This window comes from Mytilus californianus, unplaced genomic scaffold (assembly GCF_021869535.1).
Source record: "Mytilus californianus isolate M0D057914Y unplaced genomic scaffold, xbMytCali1.0.p SCAF_2, whole genome shotgun sequence".
NCBI lineage: Eukaryota > Metazoa > Mollusca > Bivalvia > Mytilida > Mytilidae > Mytilus > Mytilus californianus.
This window is the reverse complement of record NW_026262668.1, coordinates 89,060,949-89,079,782: the sequence shown is the minus strand read 5'-3', so window position 1 is coordinate 89,079,782 and position 18,834 is coordinate 89,060,949. Positions and strand designations below refer to the sequence as shown.

At 32.4% G+C, this 18,834-nt stretch overlaps 1 protein-coding gene across 2 annotated transcripts; it reads left to right on the top strand.

The window, feature by feature from the left end:
- The first annotated feature begins 1,460 nt into the window (after positions 1 to 1,460).
- LOC127728377 (zinc finger protein ZFP2-like) lies at positions 1,461 to 14,088 on the top strand. 2 transcript variants are annotated; one of them, XM_052235726.1, is made up of 5 exons: positions 1,461 to 1,768; positions 5,409 to 5,503; positions 6,663 to 6,844; positions 9,220 to 9,311; positions 10,330 to 14,088. In XM_052235726.1, exons 1-5 carry the CDS (start codon positions 1,512 to 1,514, stop codon positions 12,176 to 12,178), a joined length of 2,475 nt encoding a protein of 824 aa, XP_052091686.1. In that variant the 5' UTR covers positions 1,461 to 1,511; the 3' UTR covers positions 12,179 to 14,088. The 2 variants fall into 2 exon arrangements, with proteins under 2 accessions (XP_052091686.1, XP_052091687.1); XM_052235727.1 differs by lacking the exon at positions 1,461 to 1,768 and adding an exon at positions 1,790 to 1,876.
- Positions 14,089 to 18,834: the final 4,746 nt, after the last annotated feature.

The following is an 18,834-nucleotide window of genomic DNA, read 5'->3' as shown; positions in this document are numbered from 1 at the left end:
GATCCATTTAAAAAAAATAATAGTATTCATGGACTATTGTCAAATTATTCTAAATATTTGGAGACCGAATAAAACAAAAGATCACTCGATTTTTACGGGTATGAATTTATTAGCATGGATGCAGTTTGGCTACTCCTCATTACTGAATCGTGGATCGTTTGGAGGTGAGTTCTAACCCATTTTTCTATGATTCAATCAGAGGCGGATTTAGGGGGGCAGGGGCCGCCCCCCCCCTTTTTGCACGGTGGGAAAATTGTGTTGATTATTTAGGGACCACTGAAGCATGACTGGAGCGGGCCCCCGGCCTCTTATGGCAGTCAGTGGGCCTCCCTTGTGAACATTTCTGGATCCGCTACTGTCAATATGGATTCAAAATTAAAGAACTATAGATGAAGAAGAAGAAGAAGAAGGGTTATTTCCATTAAATGGGCTCTCAAGGAGCATAATACAATATAAGACAATAATAAGACAATAATTAACAAAACAAAACAAAAACAAGACAAAACAAAAAATATATCTTTAAGGTGGATAAGGGGGTCTTCATTAATATCCATAGAAGTTTTTAATAATTTGTCAAAATGAAATTTATATCATGCTTTTTTCAAAACTTAAAATATAATAAAAAGTATGGGTCACATTTTTTTCACGCTGCAGGTTGTGCAAAATGGTCAGATTTTATATAGATTATGCATGGAAAACACAATTTTGTGTGATAAAAAGAAAACTACACCATAGAATTGTAAGTTAAATTATGAGAAGATAGCTCTAATAATATGCTTTCAGATAAGAAAAAACAAAAATAGGGTCACTGGGCTCGTTTTCTTGCTACATAATACAATAGGTAAATTCACAACACATTCTATTATATAAGTTACTTTATCTGAGTTATCTCCCCGTATGTGGCAAAGTTGAGAAAAAAAAATGAATCAAACAAAAATATTCTGTTTTTTTGTAAAATATATACAGCCGTAAATATAATAAAACACATAATTTTCTATAGTTACACGAAAATTCTTACACATGAATTACATACTACTCTCGAAATTTGCATTTCATTAAAGATATAGACCGAATGTTATCTGCTATTTCAAAATCCAAGAAGACACCCCAGCTACCTTAATTAAGACTGAGACTACTATAACACGTTATAGTAGTCTCAGCTTAAGAGTGTTGCTGCGTACTTAAGCAGTTGTTTTTAAAATTAACTTGATTTTTTTATAAGAAAGTTGGATCCTACATTTTACCTGGGAACAGGACAAGGATTTATAACTATTATATTCTAATATACTTAGGCAAAAAAAATAGTCCCAGAATATACGTACTGTTTTTATATTCAATAGGCCCATTACAATAACGAGGGGAAAAAAAGGAAACCAGCTTTACTCAATTGACCAATCAGAACAGACTCCTTACTTCGGTTTTATCTGACCTTTTCCTAACGTTGTGCGTTCCGATATAAGCTGCTGCCTCAAACGGCCATTTGCAAACCGGTTCCGCTATTAACTGTCAAAATGAAGTCTGCAGAAGCTGTGTGTTTGGACTGCTGTGTCTGTGGAAGGGAATCCAAAGAGATGCGTTTAATAGGATCGAAAAGAACTATAAATTTGAGTGAATTGTTAGCTAAATACGGTGGCATTTCTAAGCAACAAGGAAAGATTTGTCGAAACTGTTTCGACAGACTTAAAACTGTTCATAAAAATGCTTCAAAGATTCGCCAACAGTGCTTGAACACCCAAGCAAAGACCAAACAATGCCACCAAGCGTTGCAGTATGTATAACGATTTTGACAGGGTTCTACACAAGTATGCTTTGTATATTCCTCCTTTCTTTGGAGCACCACCACGAGAAATGGTGAAAGGACATGAAGTAACTGACGGTGCAGTTTTTGCCTTACCAGTTCCCAGCCTGGCTATATTAGGTCTGACTTCCAGAAACAACAATAATAATTTACAATCACACACTTTCTCCCCCAATATAAAAAAAAACTACACAAATATACAAAATAAGAGACCAGGTCATATATAGTATTCCCCAGAAATGCCATGACAAAGTACAAGAAGCCAGTTAGTTGGGGCAAAGTTGAATTCCAAACCAATACTGCTTAATGCCCAGCTGTATTTCTGGAAGAGGAAAGCTGAAAATCTCAGATTAAGGAAAGATACTTTTGATCCATCAGAGGACTGCTAAAACCCTCAGATTTAAACATGTTAAAAAAAAAGAAGATTGGTCAGATAGTTTCCCACATAGAAAATACTAATGAATCTCAAATGTAGTCCAAATAATTATGGACTAGTCTAAAATGGTGGCAACTGAATATTTCTGCAGAAATTTCCTGAACAAAAATAAAATCCAAAACCTTTAAAAGATTATGCTGTGTCAGCATAATAAAGTTTATCCATGAAACCAATCCGACAAAACAATTTCAATGCCGAAAGTTGTGTGTCCACTCTAATTGACATGGCAAAGTCAATTATCAATTGCACTCTACCATCATGTATGTTTTGTATATCTCAGGCTCATATCTAGGAGACCCATCATGAGAAATGGTGTAAAAGCGTACATTCTGTTGTGGTTTTTTTTCGCGGGTATAAAATCTTGCAATTTAGGGGCATTAAAGTATATGAATAATTTTGGCTGTTTTTATTTTGACGGATTTGTAATTCCTAATGAAATATTTTGGCAGATACTGAAATGGTTGCAGTTAAAAAAGTCAATCAAACAAGTGTCTATTGCTATGGTTGAATAATTTTTACAATACTTGAAATACGTCTTTTTAATTGATTATATTTTGATACTGTTAATAAAAGAACACTGGTAACTTAGACATTTGTCAAAGGTGTACAAACTTCTTGTAAATGTTACTGTTGATTAGTTACGAAATTGACCGGACCTTTGATTTACAAATTAGGTGATGAAATTATCAAGAGTAACCTACAACTTTTATATAATTTGACACTTATTAATAAAGTTAAATACCTGACAGAGTACCTAATACTCTTTTATTATTTGACAATAATTAATAAGGGTATACAGTTAAATTAGAACTGACGAAATCATATTATAAAACAACATTTATGTACAATGCCCTTTGGCATTTATGTTGTTAAAACGAACATAAACCATTATTGACCTGCCGAACGTAAAAAAATAGATGGTTCACTAAAGGCTTTAGCTAATAGAAAGTACCTAACATATGCATAAACTTTCGCATAATTTATTTTGGGGATTTTCATGATCATTTATCTCTAAAATAAGAGAAAAAATAAACACTCGGCCAAAATAATCTGCTACACAGTACTTTGCTCAATTTTGCAAAGATTTATCAAGAAAAAACACTTACTTGTGACTAAAAAGAAATCTATGATAGAATTTTAATATGAAATATAAGATAGTTTTTATAATATGATTAAAGAAAATAAAATTAAAAAAATGGTGTCCCCTAAATTGTTTTCTTGCTGCAGGTAAAAAAATGAAAATTTCATTAAAATTCCTTTATCAAAATTTTACTTAAAGAGTTATCTCCCCTTATATGGCTAAGTTGAATTGAATTAAAACAAATATTGGGTATTTCATTTTGTTAAAACAGTCAAAATTATGCAATATGTAACCTTTTTTCTTTATTTAGATATCTAGTCTTTCACATTGATTGCCAGTCTGTCTCAAAACTTGCAGATTTTAACATGTTTAAACAAGGAGCTAGACCTATTGTGTACTGGTACATGTATCTTACAATCCAAGATGTTTATCTATCTTAACTATAATTCTCTCTTGATTAGAGCCTAGTTTGGATTTGGAAATAATAAATATTTTTGTGAGAGACATTGAACTTTTCTGGAAATTCGGACTTGATTTCCCTATATAATAAGAGGCCACAGTTTGGGAAACACACCATCTCATTTGGAAACAGTTATGAAGACTTAAAATAAGCACAGTAAAGCATACATTTTATTTATTTAATTTGGCTATAACTACATGTATGTTGTAAATAAGAACAAATAACAGTGTCTTTCATAAAAAAAGTTTTGAGTCCTTGTAGGTACATTTGTACATGTATTATGCTGAATTTATTTACATTTTTTTGATACTACTATTTAAACATGATAATAACAGGTACTGTATGCGTTTGATTCTGTAGACCTGCATAGTGACTATAGAAATATTTTCTATCAAGGTTTTTTTTTCAGAAAGATAGATGTGTGCTTCTTGTTTTTGTCGAGCCTTCGACTTTTGTCGAAAAAGCGAGACATAGCGATCCTACATTCCGTCGTCGTCGTCGGCGGCGTCCACAAATATTCACTCTGTGGTTAAAGTTTTTGAAATTTTAATAACTTTCTTAAACTATCCTGGATTTCTACCAAACTTGGACAGAAGCTTGTTTATGATCATAAGATTATATTCAAAAGTAAATTTTGTAAAAAAAAAATTCCATTTTTTCCGTATTTTACTTATAAATGGACTTAGTTTTTCTGCCAATAACATTACATTCACTCTGTGGTTAAAGTTTTTCAAATTTTAAATACTTTCTTAAACTATCCTGGATTTCTACCAAACTTGGAAAGAAGCTTGTTTATGATCTTAAGATAGTATCCAGAAGTAAATTTTGTAAAAAAAAAAATCCATTTTTTCCGTATTTTACTTATAAATGGACTTAGTTTTTCTGCCAGTTAACATTACATTCACTCTGTGGTTAAAGTTTTTAAAATTTTAACAACTTTCTTAAACTATCCTGGATTTGTACCACACTTGGACAGAAGCTTGTTTATGATCAAAAGCTAGTATCTAGAAGGAAATTTTGATAAAATTTTGTTCCATTTTTTCCGTATTTTACTTATAAATGGACTTAGTTTTTCTTCCAGTCAACATTACATACAGTCTGCAGTTTAAGTTTTTAAAACATTTATTAGATTCATAAATTATCCTGGATTTTTACCAAACTTGGACAGAAGCTACTTACATTCAAATGATAGTATAGAGAGGAATATTTTTATTAATTTTTTTCCTCATTTTTGTTGAGCCTGCGATTAACAGCAAAAGTAGGCGAGACACTGGGTTCCGCGGAACCCTTACGAATTTTTATTATATTATATACATGTAGTTTATACACTGGTGAATATTTCTTTGGTTAATAAATTTAACATTTAATGTTAAATTATTTAGATATTGATGATGATATTTTTGGAGGAGATCAGTAAATCACATTCAGTTAATAAAGAGTTAAATGAGGGTTATGTTGTAGTGTGCAATAACTGACATACTATCAATTTATATTTATAAATTGGCATTAAATGGATTTGAGTTTACACCAGTATCCAGTAAAGCAATGTTCTGTTGTTGCTAGTATTAGGTTGTTGTAGATTAACTGATTGTATTCTGTTTTTGTTGCTAGTAATCTGTCTTTTTTTTTCCAGAGCATTATTGACCAATGTAAATGAAGAATCTTTAAAGGATGGTAAAGAAATATATGTTCAAGTCCAAGCTATAGAACTGGCAAGATTTAAAGAAGGTATATATAAATGCTTTCTTCTGAAATTCTTAAGAGTGTATTTCTTGTAATTTGAATGCAAAGTTGCAAAAATATGTAAGGTTTATCCTATCCATGTTGTTGTATCTAATAAGATTTCTTACATTATTGTTTTGAAGGCTGGTACTTTTTAAATTATTAATAATAACTTCTGTACAAATCTAGCTAAGAATTCATCTCAATTTGGTGCTTGAGGCTTGAACTTCAACTTGCAGTTTGGCTTGAATGAACTTAAAAGTAAATTTTCACACATTTGTGGTTTAAATGAGCATGTTAATAGGGACATAGTTATATTAAAATGAAATATGTGATAGCAGTAGTGTTCTGCATTATTTTAACCTGCATGTACCTTTTTGTGACAATGATGACGAAGACTGGGGATTTTAAAAGATTTGTTGTACACATGTCTATATGTAGGCTCGGATGAAAGCAAATGATCATGACAGTACAGAAATAAAAAAACAAGGCATAATTTCATAAGGCCCACTGATGGCATTTAAATATAGAATTAATACATTAATACTTTAATAGATACAATGTTTCAATAGTGGGTGTACACTGTATACAGCACTTCATAGATATTTAGGACTGAAAAAAAAGCATGTTTTACTAATTTGGTTGGATATTTGATATAAGGTTACTGTTTCTTTGATATTGGTTCAATACATTACTAGCATATAAACAAAGTAGTACACATATTTATAACAAAATTAATTATACAAGTAAGTGCACCCATCATTAACAATTCCATTACCTATCATTGTGTTTTGATGTCCAGGTGAATTATATAAGTTCTCATTATTTTTATTAAAGGAAAAATGAAAATTTCAATTCTGCCGCATACATGTGGTTCAGAAGTTCTGCTTATTGAAAATAATGGAAGCCATCTTCCCAAGTTGCGTTCTATACTTTGTACAATGACCTGAATACAGTTTGAATCTTTGCTATTTAAAAACCAAAACTTAGTTGAGATTTATTCAGTAATTGCGGAACATACAGTATGTGTTTGTCATCTCTGAGATAACTTCATTAAGTTGCTCTGATTAGTTACAGAGGTGATTTGCTGTAATAATGGTAGGGATAAGAGCCATTATTTAGCTTATCATATATACTAATTGCCAAGTTTCATTTTCCTTTACAGAGAATCTAATGCCTGAAGAACTGATATATAAGCCAGTAACTATTGACATGAAAGAAAAAATAAAATATTTGGAGATGGAAATTCTACAGCTAAAATCAGACCTCCAGTACCTACGGGAACTTCATAAAACCAACATACGCATTATGACAAATTCCTGGTTAGAGAGCATGCAAAAATTAATGGTAAGACCTAAAAAAATTATTTATCTACAAATTTTTTTTACCAGTTAATTTTTACCTAATTGATATATTTAATTTCTCCTTGTGCTGAAAATTTTAAACTTATTGACGCTGGACCTTATTTATAACACATTTAGTCAATATTTAGTTTTTCTCAATGGAGATATCCTTGTCTCATCTGCAACTCCTCCTAAGCAAGTCAGTTGTAATGTAAAACTGTTTTGATATTATTCTCTTGTAAGGGCATTGCTTTCCATCACTAAACATCCCATCTCCCATCTGCAAATCCTCCTTTATAAATCAGTGGAGGTCAGCATAAATGTCAAGAGAAAAACAAGAGGTGTGGAATTATTTGCTGTGACCACTTGTCCCAGGGCAAGTGAAATTGTAAGACCAAGGCCACGTGAGCTTTTCACATCACTTGGCATCTGTCGTCTTCATCAGTTATCTTTTACAAAAATCTTCTTCTCTGAAACTATTGGACCAAACTTGACCACAATCATTATTGGGGTATCTAGTGTAAAAATGTGTTAGATAATCCTGCCTGTCAACCAAGATGGATGACATGTCTATTAACTTGAAAACCGTTATGAATAGAGAAAAGCTGATTGGGGCAGAAATGTTGAGAGAGTGTTGAGATCTACCTGCTGTCTTTTTATGTCAAAACTGTCAGACAACTTCTTATAGGAGTTATAGCCCTTAAATGTCAAATTTTATCAATTGTTTTCATTTTTGTCTATTTTGGAAAACTATAATAGAGTAAGATACAAAGGAATTTTTATAAGGAAAAATAATAAGCAAGACAAGATCTACAAATAAGTCGACAGGGCTGAAATCATCAGACTACTCTTTATTGGAGTAATTGCTCTTAAATGACAATATTTACCAGTTTATTGCGTTTTTATACACCCGTTTACGGGACGTATTATGGTATACCGTTGTCCGTCTGTCCGTCCGTCCGTCTGTCCGTCCGTCTGTCCGTCCGTCGTCAACATGTCCGACATTAATTCAAAAAGACTTTAACCAATATGCATGAAACTTTGTTGAATTGTTTATATCTATTGACGTGAGCTCCCTTTTGTTTTTTATAAATTTCGGATTTACCGTTTCCGAGTTTTGGGGTTTTATTCATTAAAAAAGGGGGAATTTTCCAGTTTTCGGACAATAACTCAAAAAAAAATTCACCAATTTGCAAGAACTTTTTGTGAATTGTTCATATCTATTAACGTGAGTTCCCTTTATTTTTTTATAAATTTCGGATTTACCGTTTCCGAGTTTTGGGGTTTTATTCATTAAAAAAGGGGGGATTTTTCAGTTTTCAGACAATAACTCAAAAACAATTTCACTAATTTGCAAGAAACTTTGGTGAATTGTTTATTTCTATCGATATGAGCTCCCTTTTGATTTTTATAAATTTCAGACTATACGTTTCCGATTTATGGGGTTTTATTCATCACAAAAAGGGGGATTTTCCAGTTTTTGGACAATAACTCAAAAATGCTTTTAGCATTTTTTATGAAACTTAAGTAAATTGTTTATATCTATTTTTGTAAGCTTCCTTTTGGTTTTTATAAATTTTAGATTTTATGTTTCCGAGTTATAAGATTTTATTTGTTTATAGTCATAAGATTTTATTTGTTTATAGTCTGACAACAGATTTACTAAGTATTACACAACAGCACAGTGTATTGCACAACAGCAAGAAATCTTTCATATAACCAATTTCAAGTTCTTTGACTACATTTATTCAGAAACCTATAATATATCAAATATTTAATTACAATCCAAATTCAGACTTGTATCAAGCTTGAATATTGTGTCCATTTTTGCCCCAACTGTTCAGGGTTGGACCTCTGCGGGCGTATCCAGCTGCGCTCAGCGAAGCAGTTTATTTCCTTATGTCTTAAAAACTGTAATAGATAAAAAGAAACTTTAAAGCCAAAATGATCAACAAGTCAAGATCTACAATACGCCAAACATGACTGAAATCATCATTGGACTCCTTATTAAAGTTTTTACCTTTAAATATCAATTTTTCTCATTTTTTGCATTTTGCCTATTATTTTGAAAACTATAATAGATAGATAGAAACTTTATATAGTGAAAATGATCAACAGGACAAGATTTACAAATATGTCAACATGACTTCAATTGTCAGTTAAATCTTTATAAACTTATTGCCCTTTCATGGTAATTTTTACCAAAAAATGGCTAAGTTGAAGAGGTGAGCGACACAGGCTCTTTAGAGCCACTAGTTAGTGTGAAGCGTTTTATACAAAATGATGATAGGTCAATGTTTTTAAACCCCAAAATATATATAAAAAGAAACATTCAATTCATTAATATAAATTAAATCAGTCTTGCTTACATTTTTGCAGAATAAAGTTTCAGGAATAACAGCAAATGAGGAACAGAAAGAAGATATATTGGATGATACAGAAATATCTATCAACAAACCCTTCTCTTTTAGGTTGGTATATTAAATGAGAATAGCCTAGTGTACAAATTTAAACATTATTTACTTTTATTCTGATTTTAATGAAATTTTTTACTCAAATATGTTGCCATTCTTGATACAGTTTCCAAGATGTAATGATACAGAGGTCTGAAAATCACATCTTTATATTTATGATATACAAGTGTAATACCACCGTTGTCTTTCTCCTATTAGTCTTTGTTAAATTTGCACTTTTCAAAAAATTGTGCAGAATTTATATTTGTTTCAAGTAAAGAAATACTTGCATTGGCATGAGTAAAGTTGTATCCTGTCCAGTACTACAGTAAAAATGTGACGTACTATGATTTGGTGGTATTGCACCTAAAGAAGACTTTTTTGTTGAATAAACTGAATACGATATTTTTCCTTTCTAATTCTGGTTGTTTCAAGCATTACTGTCAAGTTGTGTCATAATCAGTCCACTAGTTTGAGAAAAATCTAGTATAATGTAAGACAACATCTACAGCGATTCGAGCAAAATTTCTTGAAAAATCCAAATCAAGCCGCATCATGATAGAACATAGTGTGGACCAATAAATGATCAAATATTTATCTCATCCATAAATCACTGGAAGTTAACCAATCAAATTTTCACTCCTTTTTTCCTGTGTACAAGCTTTAGTAACCATGTAGCCTCAAGTTTCCAAAATATTCTATAGAAACCCCAAATAAAAAAACAAAGGTGCTTTGTATATGTTTATGACTCAGATTTTTTTTACTGCAATGAAATGAAACACCCAAGATACACAGATTTCTATTTTCACCCAAATATAAAAGAATTTTTTCCCTCATGACAATACCTTTTAGTAGTGTAAAAACAAAAAGGAGTGAAAATTGTTAAAAATCAGGCATTATATCCTTTTCATTTTGCTATACTCAGAACTGATTGGAACTTTCTATATTGTATAAATGATTTGAATCATGTTCATAAAATTGAGAATGTTTTTTTCTCTTACAGTGAGTAATTTTAGATCTTCATATATCATTTCAGAATGAAAGACTGTTCTTCAAATGCTATGGATCATCTATACTGCAAAGACTTTACTATAAAAGAAGAGCCAGAATCTGATATTGATGATGCTACAAAATATTCCCTTCCCTCTGATCAATTTCAAAACTGGCCTGTCACATTAAACGCCATAAAAAAAGAACAACAGCTTCCTTCTTTATGTCTCAATATCAGTAATATAAGAACTTTATCTGGAGAAATAAGTGATGATGTCACAGAATGCAGTACAACCATGACTCCTCAGAACATAAACATTAGTAATATGAGGCGAAAAAGAACAAGTACAGATGAAAACAATGATAAGAATGAGGAAGTTAAGAGCTTGAAGTTAGATAACATTGACCATCAGAACATTATTGAGGAAAAAACATCAGTTGTCAGTCTGAACAACAGTGTAACCAAACCCTTTGTTGTAGTAGGAGAACACTATAAACAGATTGCTAAAAACACCACTCAGCAGTTACAAAACATTTTGAATTTGAGTCATTTGAACGTGAAGAAAGAAAATATAGCAACAAATGAAAATAAAATGACACACAAACCTATCATATTTCCTGTGATCATTCCAAAAATCCTTCCTGCAGAGCCACAGGTTTTAAGAAATGAGTTGTTAAAGCAGGATGTCATCATTGGTGGTTCTCCATTTAGAACTGAAAATACGAGTATGAAAAACCAAGTTGTATTTAATGTTAACAGCAGTCCAAAAAAAGAACAAACAGAAAAGGCTAGCTATTCAGCTTCATTTCAAGTTAAATACCACAAGATTTGTCCAAAACCAAGTAATGATGTAGATGTTTCCAAACTACCCGAATGTGGTAATGATGGAATGGAAGTCAAAGCAGAAGAAACAAAAATACAGAATTATTATCCAAGACCACAGCTACCTATACCCAACAAATCACAAATCTGCTATGTATGTGGAAAATTTATAGAGAAAAGAGATTCAATGACATCTCACCTCAAAACCCATAATGAGAAAATGTTTAAATGTAATATTTGTGACAGAGCCTTTAGTAGAAAACATCACATGATGGAACATCTAAATACTCATTCAAGAGTTAAACCTTATGTATGTCACTTGTGTGGAAAAGGTATACGATTTGAATCATCATTTATTAAGCATATGAAAATTCATAAAGGGGACAAAAGATATCCTTGTGATGATTGTGGAAAACGCTTTATGGACAATAGTTCATTGTTAAAACACAGGCGTAAATGGCATGAGTCGAACAAATTGAAAACCAGAAAACCACAAACTTTTACATGTAAAACCTCTGGCTGTGGTAAAAAATATCTAGACATTTGCGAGTTGAGAAAACACCAATTGGAACATCCTTCTGAGATACATATAACTGAACCTAATGTATGCCCAGACTGTGGTGAAGGATTTGACAATGAGGAGGCTTGTAAGAAACATATCCCTGTTCATCTTGAAAATCTTCCTTATGGCTGTGGAACATGTGGGAAATCATTCTCTAAAACTGTCCATCTTCAGGCACACATGGCAGTTCATACCAAAAAAAGTAAATTTCGTTGTTCAACATGTAGTCTGTTATTCTTCACCGCTAAATCTTTTACTGAACACATTAAAACTCATAAATATACTGAAAACATGTGTGATGACTGTGGCCAGTCATTTCCTGATGTTAGAACTCTAGAAGATCATATATCTGAACATAGTCGTGAAGATTTATTGTATGGGTGTGGATTTTGTGATAAAGGCTTCAGTAAACCATCACATCTGAAATATCACATGAAAAAACATGAATTTGTTGAAGAAGATAGTCACAGCATGACGGAAGAATGTAGAAATGTAGACAACAATCAATGAAAGGTTAAATTGTATTATATTCTAAATTTAACAGAAAGAATTTGTTCAAATGTACTTGTGTTCCCTTATATGTTTTCTTTATACATGTATGTGTAAAGTATACACATCTTAATCATGTTAATCATCTGTAAAGTTTACTTACGAATATCTTACAACGTATTGAGTGTAAAAACTTTCAGACAATCATAGATGTGTTAAAGTCCAGTGATCCAGATATTAATAAGAAGGGGTGTGTTTCTAACAATTCATACTTTACCATTATTAAATAAAGGACGTGTGGTGTAAACATCAATGAGATAACCCAATTACACAAATAGCCAAACCAAAGAAGACTTTAACAATAAAAAAAATCATTAAAGCAGAATTTATAATTAAAGAATATTTGCTAGTGAAATAATGATTTGTGAATTTAGTTTGATTGAAAGATAATGATTTTAAGAGGCATAAATAATGATTTAGAAAAAAAATAGAATATGATTTTTGGCCTGGTTGGACGAAGATCAAAACCAGCGTAAATAGAAATAAGGAGATGTGGTATGATTGCCAATGAGACGGCTATCCACCAGAGTTCAAATGAAGTGGATGTAAGCAATTGTAGGCCATCGTCTGGCCTTTAATGATGAGAAAAACCCATTCCCTATAATTGGCTATTATATAACAACCACTGAACTACATGCTCCGGACTAAGGACAGGCACATAAAGAATGTGGCACGTTTAAACATGTTTATGAGCGCTCAACCCTCCTCTAACCTGGGACAGTGGTGTAACAGCACAACATAAGAACTAACTGTAAAAAAAATCAGTAGCAATTGGCTTAACTCAAAAGATTGATATGAGGCACAAAAACAACTAACATAAAAAACAATAGAAACAAAGTATTGAAATAAGAGTACTTGCAATTACTAAAAGCTAATAAATAAATCATGTTTTCCCCAATTAAAGTATCAATCAGTACACATCCAACGGATTTAGTGTCAAGACATCATAAACAGTATGAGAAATGCATGACCTTGTGCAATGTCTAAATATAAGTAAACAGTATTTACAGGATGTAGGATAATGAGTTATAATAATTGTACATATATAGCAATATATATTTAGGTCTGTTTTATTTTTTTATTTTTTAATAATGTTAGTAAAACCAATGAAAAACAATATTAAAATATTGTACTTATGTGTTAAATGTGTTAAATTGATAACCTTTAAGAATAAGTTTATTTCAAAGAATCAACTAGTTCACATGGATCATATCTAAGTTTACTGGCTTTATAAACAACATCACAGTAAAAATTAGGATGTGGTATCCTGTTTTTGAAGAAGAATTCTATATATCAGGCTGTACTAGCATTAGTTTCAAAGCACTTTGAACATGCATAATCATATACGTGTACTTTATTTGTATGTGCTGGAGCATTTATAACTTGTTGGTGTGATTATTTGATGTTGAAAGTCATTGCATTTGATTGTAACACACAAGGGAAGTAATTTTTTTTAAAGAAATTATATTTGCTCTGTAACTGCTTCCTCATAAAAAGACTTCGGTAGCAAAGTTCTCCTTCAAAAACAAATTCGGCTGTTTCACTTTTCAATTTTCAAGCCGAAGGAACTGTGGGTGAATGAGACATCTTCTCTGACACCACTTTGTCTGTTATAAACTTACATGACCAGTGAAGAAAACTGCCTCGAAAAAGTTTGACATTTTGGTTCCTGTATTAATAGTGTAACCAAATTAGATATGGTATAAACCATCAGATCTGCCATCAGCACCTTTCTCAAAAGACAAAACCATTAAGAAATGATGTAAGAAACCAACAAGAAGGTTCAGGACTTGAACAGGCCCATGACTATGAAAAAGGGTTAATAAGTTTGTTTTTTTATAAATAGTTTAATAAATTACATGTTGTATTAATTCAACTGTTATTTTATATTAAATAGATATTAATAGCACAAGTAGAAACAGAATACTCAAGATCATAATTATGTTGTATCAAATAATGCCAGTAGTTTCTGATTGATACATAAAAGAATTTCGAAAAATATTGGACAGTGCAAAAGGTCACACCAACCTACAATACCCAAATACTACCAAAAGATAGATGTACAACGACCAGCAACAATGAACAATATATAGTGATTGGTACAGGCACAAAACGTGGTGGGTTAAACCACAAACCTCTCGCTATATAGACAATTTGTTGAAAAATTCAAATCTACCAACAGATTGACCACTAACTTGAATAAGGAGATAAAAGAAGCTAGCTCTAAGTTACTAATTACACTTCTGATATAGCAATCCTGCTTCCTTATACTATAATATAATGGGCTGTACTTAAATAGTAGATTTTTTATATTCAGCAACGTTATAAACTGTTCAGGAATACACGATTTTGCACAATTTACAGAACAGACTGAGACGACAGATTGTCTAGAATTCCATTTTTTTTTAAATGCATCTTTGAAATGTCAAAGATGCTCTTCTAGCTATTGAAAGAAAAAGTTAATTATATTATAAATGGTAAATTTCTATCTGCTATACATTTTAATCGTTTTATTAGGACCAGATTAAGTGAATTGCTCCTATGATGGTTTCATTTAGAAGTTTGATACGAATACAGTTTTCCCCAACAGTGATTGTCCTCAGATACCAAAGGGACATTCAAACTCATTAGTCGAAAATAAACAGACCACGCCATGGTCAAACCGAAAAATAATTGTACAAAAAACACAACATAGAAAACTAAAGACTGGGCAACACGAACCCCATAAAAAAAATTGGTGTAACTTCAAATGAGTTTGGGATAGAACTACCAAGGATGACACTGTATTCAAAGATGTTGTAGAAAGCTTTTATAAACATCATTTTTTTTCTTGGGTACTATAGGCAATATATCAACAATATTTGGTGCACTGACCATGTCCCGCCTCTGATAGGTTCTTCTGACCGTGACGTCTTTTCGTGAACTTTTGATAAAGTTAAGATAATGCTATACATGAAGTAATACTTTAAAAAAAATTGAATTATAACCAGTAAAGCAGATAAGACGTTTCAGCCTGTGCACACCTTAATTGGTTGACATCCGCAAATAACCGAAATAATTTTGTAATACAAAGAAATCACTGAACATCATATATACACATCCCTTTTTGATACTAACAAGGTCGCGCCTTTCAGTGATCATGACAAACTGAATTTGCGTGAATGTTTTACGGTAGACTCTACGTATCACTAGCCTAGGGTAGTATGAATATTCATGAGTTTTATGAAGCAACGCGGGATACGTGATCACGTCATTGGCGCGATTATCTAATTTCACAGAACTATCAGAAAGCGGAAAACAAAAATATGTTCAGAAGTTCTTAGATATTTCCCAAGATGTAGGGCATACATCACTGGAACAGAGACGATACCAAAATAAGTATTTTGAATACTGAATCAGCTTTAGATATTGTGCACAAACACAGCATCTAGGCACTCAAAAGACGATTATTAAAAGGGGGGAGTTACACGCAACGAATGCATACGAGGGCTACCCTATGTGTTACATATGAAAACATACAGAAGAGCTATATTAAACCAGCGACAGTAACAGATCCAAATTTTCATTTAGGGGGGGGGGGGGGGCTGCTCCAGTCCATGGCATAGGGACTTCCAGTGGCGGATCCAGAACTTTTCATAAGGGGTGCCCGCTGACTGACCTAAGGGGGGGGGGGGGGGGTTAGTGATACGTAGAGTCTACCATGTTTTACTGCGAAAAATTTTGATTTTAATACAGAATATTTATTGCATTGCAATCTACTCACAATTGTATTGACATATTTTAGTAATTGAAATTTGATACAAAGGAGACATGGAATAATCGATCTAATAGGATTTGGAGAGAACCTTAGAATTCAAATCACGAATAGTCATTATCGTGTTAATCTTCCGAATCTTGACAAGTGGATAAACTCAACAGAGATGGTGACAAGTACTGACAGCAACTAGCACACATGTGATATACATGTTATGGGGTAAACTGACTCTATGAGTAGATTGAATGATTGATTGCCTATTGCTTAACGCCCAGTACAAAAGATGTCGTGTGCATATTTGGAACGAGTTACATGTGTAGATAGATTTAATCATTAAACATTAATTTCGGTATAAATTATTTTTTCATGTTTTGAAGACAGCATGGTCATATGAAATGTTAGTGATACTGAAACTAACTCACGATTACTAAGTTTCCGTAAGTAACCTCAACAGGGCTTTTCTATATACTTTGTTTACTTGTCAATTTCAAGTATATTAATGGTAACCGTTAGCAAACTATGTAATATGACCATGACCAAAGGATGTGCATTTTATTAAGATAATGTTTATCAATCGAAATCTTCACAAAAGACCCTTGATAATCACTTAGTTTGGATGCATATATGATGTTTAGACAATGACACTTTAAATTGAACTGTACATGCGGTCAATTGAACTTCATCTAGAGAAGCTTACTGATTTGCTACGATTTTGAGTATTCAATCATTGTCATTTTTGCGGTGCCTGCGGATATTGAAGTTTTTATTGCTTTAAGATTTTTGTTTGCTGGGTGATCATTCGAAATATTATTACAAATATTGTTCATTTATCAGTCAATCGTTTAAAGCGATCCTTTCATTATCAACAATCAATAAATAAATCAATCAAATGCATACATGTAAGTTGTCCCTCTTTTTTTATATTTCATAAGAATCTCTCCTCATGTCAATTATTTGTATTTAAAAGTGTTTTCTAATTCCTTTCGGGGTCTTGCCTTGTCCTCCATTCAGTTAAAATAAGCTTTTCTCATATTCACCCACCAGATTTGGATAAAATATGTTGATACGTAATATCAAGTTATAACGCATCACGCAATGGCGGATTGGTATTTGACTCTCTATCTAACTCTAAGACGTCACCAAATTCATAAACCATCGGTAATGTAAATTTTCTAACCCTGAAACATAACCGAATGTGAAATTTTAAAATTAAAACAACTTTCTTTTACTGGCATAAACATCAAATGCATTCAAAATATTAAAAGCACAAAGAACAACCCCCAAAAAAAACAAAGCAAGAACAACACGAACCCATTTAAAAGAAAACTACAAATGATCACAGGTGCTCTGGAAGGGCAAATAGAACCTGCTCCACATGTGGCACCCGTCGTGTTGCTCATGTAAGTACAAAGTCGGTGATAAGACACATTCGGTGAAAAGAGGACGAGATTGTGGTTACGACAATTAGAACATGTCCGTCGTCATCTTTGAAAAAGACATTCAGTAACGTCAGCCAACTCGTGATTGCGTCCGTAAAATTTAAGATAGGATGATGTTTACTTCTCCACTTGGAACTCTTGGTTTGATAGCTTCCTTTTGAGCAGCAATCCTCTATCAAGGAAATCATGGTAGGAAATGCAAGCCATGTAATATCGTATCAACTGGGAGATATTATTAGTTACATAGTGTGCTAGTGACCCAATACGGTATATATGGGGTCAGTAAATTCCATATGGGGTGAGAGCGAAGCTCGAATCCCCATATGGTATTTACTGACCCCATATATACCGTATTGCGTCACTAGCACACTATGTAACGAATTTCTCTTACCGACTATCTTAACATGTGGTATTTAGACTAGTGACCTATCAAAGTGAGCAAGTCTCCAATACCGTTAGCATTAAGAAACTACTTCCATTGGTCATACAAAAAAACAAATGCCAACAATAACAACTTGTTAGCTTTAAATGTGTTTTATGAATTTATTTCAATCTTTCATCATCAATTTGTTCGTCTGTTGAAACCTTTAAGATTTTTTCTCAGCACCGTTTTGTTTTTATAAAGGGACGTAACACCACTACTAACCGTGTATTGAAATAAGCACCGCCTACTAACCTAATATGGAATATACATGGTCTCCACGCGGTTGCTTTTAACCAATCATATTCCTAGAAATGTATAGCAGGTAAGATAAATGTTCAATATGTAGGCGCTGCTGGAATGTTGCTACATAGAAATGGAAAGTTCACAACTGGGAAGCTAAAATCATCTCTTTTGTCGTAAAGTTTTGTTTTCAACCGACCCTCATTGTCAATTTCTAGATATAAGTCGAGCTACGAGACAGACTTAACTGTCTCTGTTGTATCCTTTATCTCAATTTCGTTAGGATAGATATGTTCTACATACCGGGTAGTCACCTAACTTTAAATTATTGATTGAGAGGACATAATCTTTATAGCGGAAAGTGAAGGTAAAGGATAATTCTAACTTCTTTTCTTTCTTCCTAAGAAGCTCCTGTGTGAAGTCAGCCTCATATGAATAAATCCGAGAAGAAGAGGCGCACAGTTGGTTCCCATGGGAAAGCCGATTATTTGTCGAAAAACACGTTCTCCAAACGTAACAAATATATTTTCAATAAAAAAATCAAGCATCTTGATAATGTCAGTTTCAGAGAATTTTTTGTTTGAATCAGACTGTTTTCTGCAAAGTGCGATTTATCCCACGATTATATCCAATTGATTAAACGATACTCATTTAAAACTCCACAATTTCTTGCTCAATAATTTAAAATTTCATTTCAGATCAATTTGACAGTCAGTTAAAATCTGTTCTACTAGCGTGAAATAATTAAAACCAGAAAAAA

Bases quoted from the DNA above. Each gene is read 5' to 3' on its own strand.
- LOC127728377 (XM_052235726.1), top strand. From the start codon at position 1,512: ATGAAGTCTGCAGAAGCTGTGTGTTTGGACTGCTGTGTCTGTGGAAGG. The intron at 5,504-6,662 runs GTATATATAAAT...TTTCCTTTACAG, and splicing joins ACTGGCAAGATTTAAAGAAG to AGAATCTAATGCCTGAAGAA. The intron at 9,312-10,329 runs GTTGGTATATTA...ATATCATTTCAG, and splicing joins AACAAACCCTTCTCTTTTAG to AATGAAAGACTGTTCTTCAA.